The 10,000-nt window shown below is 39.1% G+C and overlaps 1 protein-coding gene across 1 annotated transcript in view; it reads left to right on the top strand.

Moving 5' to 3' along the window:
* Positions 1–10,000, top strand: part of LOC138051177 (multifunctional procollagen lysine hydroxylase and glycosyltransferase LH3-like) — a 26,928-nt gene that overhangs the window by 15,088 nt on the left and 1,840 nt on the right. Inside the window, exons 8-19 of the mRNA XM_068897336.1 lie at positions 1–64; positions 621–728; positions 2,036–2,167; positions 3,374–3,498; positions 4,374–4,601; positions 4,942–5,074; positions 5,815–5,928; positions 6,162–6,230; positions 6,802–6,864; positions 7,103–7,144; positions 7,478–7,537; positions 9,078–9,164. The exon at positions 1–64 is cut by the window's left edge and continues 34 nt beyond it. Coding sequence (XP_068753437.1) covers positions 1–64; positions 621–728; positions 2,036–2,167; positions 3,374–3,498; positions 4,374–4,601; positions 4,942–5,074; positions 5,815–5,928; positions 6,162–6,230; positions 6,802–6,864; positions 7,103–7,144; positions 7,478–7,537; positions 9,078–9,164 — 1,225 coding nt within the window. The remainder of the gene's footprint in view (positions 65–620; positions 729–2,035; positions 2,168–3,373; positions 3,499–4,373; positions 4,602–4,941; positions 5,075–5,814; positions 5,929–6,161; positions 6,231–6,801; positions 6,865–7,102; positions 7,145–7,477; positions 7,538–9,077; positions 9,165–10,000) is intronic.

The following is a 10,000-nucleotide window of genomic DNA, read 5'->3' as shown; positions in this document are numbered from 1 at the left end:
GTGGCTTGCAAATGACAAGTATATTACTGAGCCACTGGTAGTTCATGGTAATGGTGCCAGTAAGGTATGTGGTAATTACCAAATGTAGATCTGTGATCCAGTGGTTAGGGCATTGAGTTTGCATGTGGCTTCGCTAGGTTCAAATCCCGTTCATTTGTGCGAATTCAACTCTGCGACCCTTTGTAAATAGCCAACTGGCTGCCTCCTGCCAGTTGGGTTCTTAACCCATTGATCCCTATTGAAACCTTATTAGTATCTTATGGATGTTGCAAAATCTATGACACCATTGTTCAATTCTTTGCAACATTATTTTTTCCCATTTCAACTAGTACATGTATTTGGCCTGCCAGGAGAGTAATTAGCAATTTAAGTTTTTCAATGTGATTTTACTCTCAATACATTGACTCTGGAGAGATTTAAGTGATATGCTAGAGCTCTGAACACTTTTAGATGGTATAATTGGAAAAGGACTAGAACAATGTGAAAACTCTACAGTATAGTATATTTTTTGGAACCACATTTTCCTTAAGTGTTACAGTTTTTCTTGTTTGTAAGAAATTTGTTGTCAATTATGATAAGCACAGATGTCATGTACAGTGTACATTCATTTTATCTTTCAGCTCTTTCTGAATTATTTGGATAACTATCTTCCCAATAAATGGAATTACAAAGATGGATGTGTGGCATGCTCCGATGATACATTAGATTTGTCTTTGGATTCTCCCAAGGTTGTGACCTCATTTACACATAGTTGTACCTTGTTTTCGCAGAATTTTTCACAGGATCTGTTATCATGGTTTTTGATGGACCATTATTTAATATCTCCCAGTCGCACTTGAATAATGTTATGAAATGGAGGCTGATGAGGTGCGAGGGGCCTTTTCACAAGCATCGCATTCTCGTTCCAGATCAACTGTGAGAACACAAATGAGGTCTACAATGTATTCAGTCTTGTAATTTTAATGAAAGCCAAAATAGTCTAAATCCTGTTGTTGAATGTCTGTACGCACAACTGTTCTTATTGACATTGTTTTGTACTGTCAATTTTTTTTATTTCATCAAACTGTGGAAAAATTTGAATTTGTTTGTTGGGATGCATTACTTCTCCAAATTAAGTTTTGCTGGTTGCATGCAAATTACGTGCAACGGATGAGAAAGCCAACTGCGATACTGCAAGAAAAAAAACCATTCTGGTCTTGTTTTCCATGATTGCATCTGGTTTTTTTTCCATATATATATATAGGACCTGCAAAAATTTGGTTTCATTTTATTGCTTGAAATTAAGTTGTGTAACAAAAATATGAAAAAAAATCGCTAAAGCAAAAATCACATCTTTTACCACTGCAACAGTCAGACAAAATTAAAAGAAAACCTTAACACAAACTTAATACGTGAAAATATCCAGCAAGTCACTGTTGGTTCTAGTTTCACCTCTGGTTTGCTAAAAATATTGCACAATTTAGCACGTTTACATTACATTTGTAGTAGTCCAAAATCAAAGGAATTGCTCCAAAATGTTCATTTAGTTTTGTTGTAACAGTTAAGGAAAGTTATTAGGAGAGTAGCTAGAGCACAAAGGTGCACTTATTGAAAGGGATGGGTAGGTGGAGGCATGCATGGTTTACCATGGTGTCTCACCCCACTCAGGACTGCCTCGTGTCCATTTTAATTCTTCTCTGTAGAGATGAGAGAATTGTATTTGAGTAGTTCTACAATCCTAGACAAATTCAACCTTTTCTAGGCAATTATGTGACACAAAATATATTTCATGGCAGAACTGGCCTTTCGATACTCCCTCTCCTCCCCTCGGTCAAATTTGTCAATGTTGAAGGTGCTCAGCACTCTCTAGTACTTCTTATGACATGACATCATTTGCGGCCAACATTGACTGGGGAGGGAGGGGGGGGGGGGGGGGTTGGAAGAGGAATGAGATGGTAAAGAGAGAATGGCATGCGTTGTAGTGTCCCAATGAAATTTGTCTAGGATTGTAGATCTTCACCAAATTCTTAAGTCTTTTGATGTTTTTGTTCTTTAGGAAGAAGAATATCCCAAGATCCTGATGGGACTATTCATTGAAAAACCTACACCATTCATCCCTGAATTTTTAAAAAGAATGTTGCTACTGGATTATCCCAAAAAGCGCATGGACCTTTTTATCCATAATGCTGTATGTATGACATTATTTGTTGTTATACACTGAATATCTTGAAACTATTGTGACTTAGGTGTTTAAAAAAAGTTAATCTTAGAATCAAAGCCTTTCTTACTTTTTCTAGTTCTTGTTTTGACTAGTTACGCCCTGGCACCCCCCTTCTTTGAGTCTTGCTTGTTTTCATTGAATTCAAACCTGCCCAACTTTTCCCTGAGAACTGGTAACATTTTTCTCCAATTAGCATTAGACATACGACAAGATTTTGCAGTTACATGTAGTAATGATTATGTTTCTAAAATGTGCCACAGACTTGTCACAGTATACGCGAGAGCTTAATTGGGACAGTACAAACCTTAGAAAAATCTGGATATAGTGAAAAGAACTAGGGGGGGTGCCAAATTAATTGAACCTTCCTTAACGAATGTTAAATGATAACAAGATAAACGAAAGTAAATAACATGGTATAACTGAGTAGAAAAACGAACACTAGGCATTCAACTGTACCTACTACAAAAACCACTGATCTGTGGAATGAGCAGGAATTTACGTGTCTGTGCCACACCCAATTTCGCTTGTAAATGGTTGAAATCCTTGAGAGGTATTTTGTTTGACCATGGCAGAACTGAGCGCACGTGTCTGTATGATCGTGGAAAAGCTGTTGGAGAAGACTTGAGAAGGAAGATTATACAAGACATAATTGGAAATGGGGGAGACTTCACCACACTCACCACAGGTTTCTTTGTGGGAGGTTTTTCTGCGATTGTCAAAGAAAACAGAGTTAAATTTTGAAAATGTGTTTTTTCCATTGTTGCAGTCCTTCCGCTTCACCTTAGCCCGTGGGAAAGGAATTTCATCAAAATGTTTAACGAAAGTGGGCGGGGCAGTGACTTGGTAATTCGTGCCCATTTCACGGATTGGTGGTTTTCGTAGTACAAGTGTCTGCCCACGAAGGGGAGTGGTCAATAATCTCAAAGACAATCTTTCTCTGACATTTAGTTTGATGTTACTGTGGTTTACAGAAATTTGAATGTGGCTTGAAAAGTTACAATTTAAAGACCCCACATTTCAACACTCCAGTCTAGTGTCATCATCAGAGGTGGTCCAAAGCTGTCTGGTGTCTTCCTTGATGATTCAAACAAGAATCAAACAAGTTTGCTTATCATTTGCTGTCTGCAGATTGTTGTGAATGCGAGGCTAAATTCACTGCTTTGTTTTTTCTAGGTTCCTTACCACAGGTCTCAAATCACAGATTGGTTGACAGATGAAATAAAGGACAGTTTCAGCTCTGTCACTGTACTACAGCCTGAAGATAATTTGCTAGAGTATGAAGCCAGGAATCATGCCATGTAAGACTTGTAACCTTGAGATTTTTGTAGAACTTTGCATCCTTATGGTTTGACAGATTGGTTATAAATTATTAGATCTTGAGGCAATGAGGTAGAATACTGTGGCTGCTGGAAAGGAAAAGAAAGGAACTTTATGTAAGTGGCTAGTCTTCTAGCCCTGAAGCACTAATTGGGGACACTGTAAACTGAAATTAACAATTAACACAAATCAAATCAAATTGAATGTTGGTTTTTGAGGACAGGAAAAAAACCAGAGTATCCGGAGAAAAATAGGAAACGGAGAGGCCTTATTTCCACAGCCGCCTCTTCTTTGGGTAGACCTACTCAAAATTTTATTGAAAGCCCTGTACCTGTACATGTACCGCAGATGCTACATGTATGAGTGGTTGATGCAGCTGGCTGTATTGTACAAAGCAGCTTGCTAAATTTTATCCTGCTTGACTGGGTTATTTAACAATTAGACCCGTAGCCCGCAAGGGCTACCCGTGGCCCTTGAGGGCGAAGGGTCTAATTGTTTTAGTATCACCCAACTAGTCGGACAGAAAAGGCAACAATAAAGTTAGCAAATGCAAGTTGAAGAAATATTTATTTGGCCGGAATAAAATGAAAGAAAGCTTCACGCTTTTCCATACTCGAGGACTAATACTAATAGTCATCTAGTAGCGTATCCAATCAAAATGCAGAATTTGCATTAGTCCACTACTTGGGTGATACTAATAAGAGATAGTCTTCATAGTCTTCATTATAACTCAAAGTTTTTACACCTCTGTCACTTCATGTTAGTCATTGACACGTTGAAGAAAGTGCAAAAGATGCAGACGTTTGCTCAGTAAGAGGTTCACACAGGTGTTATTTTTTTCTTTGTTTTTTTACAGAGAGATGTGTCTTGAGAAGAAGTGTGATTACCAGTTCTCTGTGGATGGTTCAGTTGTTCTTACAAACAAAAATTCTTTGAAAATCCTTATCAAGCAAAACAGACCAATTTTAGCGCCCATTATGACCAAAGTGGGAAAGTTATGGTCAAATTTCTGGGGTGCAATAGGTGAAGATGGTTACTATGCTCGCTCAAGTGACTATCTTGCTATCGTGCAACAGGAAAGACTGTAAGACATAACTCTGTTATTCTATTTCCGTTTTTTTATTTCGAGAGTTTTGACACCAAAGTTAAAAACGATAAAGTTTTTGTTTATCTTTATACTGGTAAGCAAAAATATCCTCCATAGGCTTCCAGAAGAGTTTGTTACCACCATGAGTCTTGTATAACCTTAACTAGTTAGGTCTTGACGGCCTGTGACTTTAATAAAAAGCTTAATTATTCACTTTAGACTGAAATCGTTTTGGCCGTAACCACTCATCCACAGTGTCTCCACACATCGATTTAAATCACTTAATGATTAGGTGGTTTCACATTGATGTCAACTTGTATTGTTTTGTTTGTTTCAGGGGTGTGTGGAATGTACCTTTCATTTCAAGTATTTATCTAATTCAGAAAGACGTCTTAAATAAGATGAAAGGGGCTTTTGGTCCTGGTTCCCTCGATCCAGATATGATAATGTGTGGGAACTTGAGAGAACAAGTGAGTAAACATAACAATAAATAACCTTGATATCTTACATTTTCAACAGCAAATACGTATCCCAGATGTTTCTGAGAAAGTATGGGACAGAATATGCCAATTTAGCAGTTGATTGTATCAGTAATTTGAGAGTTAAATGTAATTTAACTTAATTAACGACTAGGAGCAAGTGTACTCAGTGCTCAACATAGCAGTGGCGTTTATGGGCACACAGCGTGGTCTGCTGACTTTTTTTACTGTTCTGGGTGTGATGTCAGGGTATTGCAGCGTTCACTGCCTGAGCGGTATTCTGATGTGATCTATGCGCACGACTTTGCATGTGCTCATAGATTTTTATTGTACTCTGCGTATACGGGCGTTTTGTGTAGCTCGCTTTATTAGTGTCCCCTCCCTCCTCTCCCCTTTGTAGTATATGTTGTTCCAGTTCAGTTTGACAGTTGCTGGGGTTGGTGCTGGGTTTGGTGGGTGGTGCTTGGGTTGCGGGTGGAGCAGGCTCTTGGGTGTTCTACCCACTTGGTTTTGGTTTCGGCAGATCCAGCCCCGACTTTCCTGGGCACCCAACCCCCATGTTTGACTTAAGCGTTAATTTAACATTAAAACAACAATATGCATAATTCCGCTTATCACGGGAAAGTTAACATTATTATTGATAGTACTTTTAGTTGTCAGAGTGTGACAAAGGGGTGCCCAGTCACGTCAGACTACTTTCATTTCACTGTATTTTACTCATCTGATTTCAGGGAATTTTCATGTACGTCACAAATTTACACGATTTTGGACATCTTCTGGAAACAGATAACTACAAAACGGACATGCTTCACAATGATTTGTGGGAAATATTTGACAACAAAGTGGTGAGCTGGTAAATTCTGGGCAGTATTATGTGTTTAGCTCATTTGTGCAAGTAATATTTACATGTTACATGGACAGCAAGAGTTACGTGCGGAGACCAAAAATGCGATCGAGTGTGGGTATAATTTATTATAGCTGGTGAAGTGGTATTCCCTTGCTAGGCATAAAATTGCTTTGGTTGTGGTGTTTGGCAAGGATAAAATTAGTGTTTATCTCTCTAAATTTATTTTTGCAGGACTGGGAGGAGAAGTACATTCATGTAAACTATTCTCAGAACTTCAATCTCAGCATTCCAATCGAACAGGTAACGATACGCAACACCGTGCACCGGTGGCTCAGTTCATTGAACATCGGGCTGTCAACACTCAGGATCGTAAAATAACTGAGGAGAAAGTGCTGCCTTTGTAATTTCATCTGCAAATAAATAGACTTTCAAATCATCTCGGATAAGGACTATAAACCGTAGGCCCCGCCTCACAAATGGCTTCTATTTTCATAAGTTCTTTGTGGGACGTTAAAGAACCTACATACTATTCGATAAGAGTAGGGGATGTCCTCGGTATTGTGGCTGTCGTGTTCTCTCCAGCAGATGTGGCCGGCTTGGCAGTGATGTCTCTAAGAAGGCTTTCGGTGTATGAGGCCACCCAAGCAGAAACAGCCATAAGTCAAAAAGGGACTTTGCCGAGTGCTGGAACATGTAGATGTAGATTCCTGTTGGCATGATTTCAAAGGAACTTTTTCTTTGTGTTTGCTTCCATCGATCTTAGGCTGATCCACTAAAGGGGAACTTTTCAAAGTCGGTGCATGTACAAACGCTCGATTTACGTGAAGGTTTTTCGAATAATGATAGAACGGGTTTATTATTGTCTTTTCAGCCTTGTCCTGATGTTTACTGGTTCCCTATTGTGACCGAGACTTTTGCAAAACACCTTGTCGAGGTATGAGATTATATTATCACTCGTGGAAAACTGCTTTTCATTATTTTTCCAACTTATTTATTTCCACTTTTGACAATATTTACTCACAACATTGGTAAGGCATATTGTGCATATCCCCGAAACACAAGTTGTCCGTGGATGTGTGTTTTTTTCAAAGAGAAACAAATCTAGACAAGGAGAAGTTAAAGTGAAAACTAGCGCAAAATATAAATTACAAAGTAGTTCTTTTTCTACTCAGGAAATGGAACATTTTGGTGAGTGGTCAGGAGGAAAACATGAGGTACAAACTTGGTATTCAAATGCGCTGAGAATAATAATAATAAAGATGTTTTTTCATGTTCTTCTTTTTCCTACGTCCACTTATCGTCCAAATAACTTCACACCATATTTTCAGCCAATCGAAGGAAATTCATTTGTGATTTTCCCGCGCTTGGCGCCAGCTGCACGTATTGGCTTTGCGTTGTGATTGGCTTGCTTTGATTGTCTACGTCTGTTGTTTTTGGTCAGCGGTATCACTTGTTCTCAATTGAAACCGCCCTAGTCCTCTTGCAAATTAAACTGTTTTCGCCTTTTAAATTAAAAATTAATTTCTCCCATTTTTTACCCGCGTCAGGACCAGCGGCTATCCGGAGGTTACGAAAATGTACCAACCGATGACATTCACATGAACCAGGTTGGTACTTTTGACACATACGCATAACATACAATTGCTTTGACCTGTTTAAAAGGCTCCATTGTGATTACTCTTATTCAGGGCCCGAAATTGCGCCGTCCTGGGGCCTGTTTCTCGAAAGTCCCGTAAACGTTTTGGGCGCGAAAAGCCATCTGTGAAATAGCCCACTTTCGATACATTAAAATTCAGTCCGAAACAAAAGGCATCATCTCGAGGCCCTGGGGAATAAATATAAGGATTTGTGTGAGTTTATTCCCCAGAGCCTCGAGATGATGCCTTTTCTTTCGGACTGAATTTTAATATATCGAAAGTGGTCTATTGCCAACCGCTTGTTTTGGAAAGCCGATCTTTTAACATGTTTTCAAGGTAACAAAAAGAAAAATAACTGTGAAGTTTGACGAATTAAATGCTCTCTGTTCTTGAGTTTACAAAGGTAATTGTTACACCCAAAAATGGCCCCTTGGTCGCTAATGCGACTAAAAATTTAGTACTGGCGACCAGAATTTCACAACTGGTCACCAGTGGACGACCGCCAATTAAGTTCAGAGCCGTTTGCCAACAGGTGTCTGACTTTTTATCTTGCAGATGTTTTTGAAATAAAAATGAAAGGAGTGTTTCCGTTAACTACCTCCATAAGTCGCAAACTGCCACGGTTTTTCGTGGTTCCTCATAAAATACGTATTGCGGGCGAAAAAACAACGACTCAGTAAAGAGATTCAAGGGACTGGTACGAGGAATGTAGCACGGTAACAACATGGCGGCTTGTGTGCGACAGAACGTGACAGGTGTTTCCGTGGCTAAAAATTTCAGCAAACTAAGGGGCAGATGGATTTCTTTATTACATTCGAGATCGGATACATTTCCTCTCCAGAAATGTCCGTTTTCGAAAGCGAAAAATAATGCTTGACACATACACAAGACTTGCGTGGTCGTTGTTTTCTGGTATCCATAAAGAAGTTCAATACGTGCATTTTCAGGCGAAAATTTTTGGCGACCACAATTTGCCATCTGGCGACTGAAAATGTTTATCTAGTCGCCAGTTGGCGCCCATATAAAAAAGTTAATTTCGGACCCTCAATTACGTCATTTCAAAATAGAATTCGAAATGGGTTTCGGCTAAATTATAAAAAGCAGGAATTCTTACTTTGATATTGTTAAACAAGAAAAGCTATCATTGTTGTGCCTCGTTCTTCAATAGCTTCAACATGATTTGCAACTTGCCAGTTGAAGAGTGAAAAAGGCCATCGGTTTTGCTGATCGTGTTAGTTGGCCCCATTCCGTTTCTTCGTTTTGCCAAAGCAACTGGAAACATTGTATTAAATCGTTTTGTTGCTCTGTGCTGATTCCGTTCGACTGGCAAGCGGAGGGAACTGAAATATCATGGTTTTGTTTTTTCTTTTAATTTTCCGGCTTAAAATGGTGTTATATGTGTTTTTTGTATCTTAACACAGCAAATGAACTTTGCGTATGGCTCCTTTTCTTTGCAGGCACCTCAAAAAAATATTTTGTTGTTTTTCTTTTCATTTTTTTTCTTTTCAAGATTGGCTATGAACGACACTGGCTTCACTTCCTTAAAGAGTACATCGTGCCTGTTAATAATAGAGTATACCCAGGCTATCACTCGGAGGTAAGTGGTACCGTTCCATTTGAAGCATTTTAGTCAAACTATTTCGTTGTCCCATTCACTCAGTGTTTTTTCCAGTGATCAACACTGATTGGTTTCAACTTGTGCGTTGATGAGATGCACGCTCTGTGTGCCGGGTAAGCATCACGAAGTGTCTTTGCCTCAACTTAACTTTGAACTTTCGTTTTGATGAAATCAGTGGTTTCAATAAGTACCGAGAACCGACGATTTCAGCCCACGAAAAGCGACGGCCACTTCATTCAGAGAAGTCGGCGACTTTTTTCCCTGAATTGATAGGTTATTTAAAACGTAAGATTAAAACTCATTTTGTTAACAACATAAACTCGTCTAAATGCAACCTTCAATTTTGCTTTTGAAATGTGGCGTTTGAAAGCGTCCCTTTAAAAATGGCATGCCCCTAGACATTGATACAGGCGGTTGTTCTACTCAAACTGGACTCCGCTGTGACCAGTGAACAGCCGATAAATGGGCTGAATATTTGGTGAGCAAACATTTTCCCGTTTGGCAACCTTGTTTGGTGCTGTTTGATCGTGTTTGGTCGTGTTTGATAAACTTTTAGGCCATCAAACATTAGATCTAACAACTTAAAACATTTCTTTTGTTCTCGTATTTGATGGGTGAAGTTTTGTTCGTTTGGACAGCCGTATCAAACATGTTTGCCGCGCGCATGCGTACCACGCTTGCTTAGCCGTTTGTATCCACGTGTTGCTTACGTATTTGTGACCCATAGTTCTTTGCTTGTGGAATTTGACATGAGTTAGAAACTTCCTTCCCCTATGTAAAAGTACAAAACTTATGTCCAGACATGATTGACATTT

Source organism: Montipora capricornis, chromosome 6 (assembly GCF_036669925.1).
Source record: "Montipora capricornis isolate CH-2021 chromosome 6, ASM3666992v2, whole genome shotgun sequence".
Classification (NCBI taxonomy): Eukaryota; Metazoa; Cnidaria; class Anthozoa; order Scleractinia; family Acroporidae; genus Montipora; species Montipora capricornis.
This window is presented reverse-complemented; position numbering and strand designations above follow the sequence as displayed.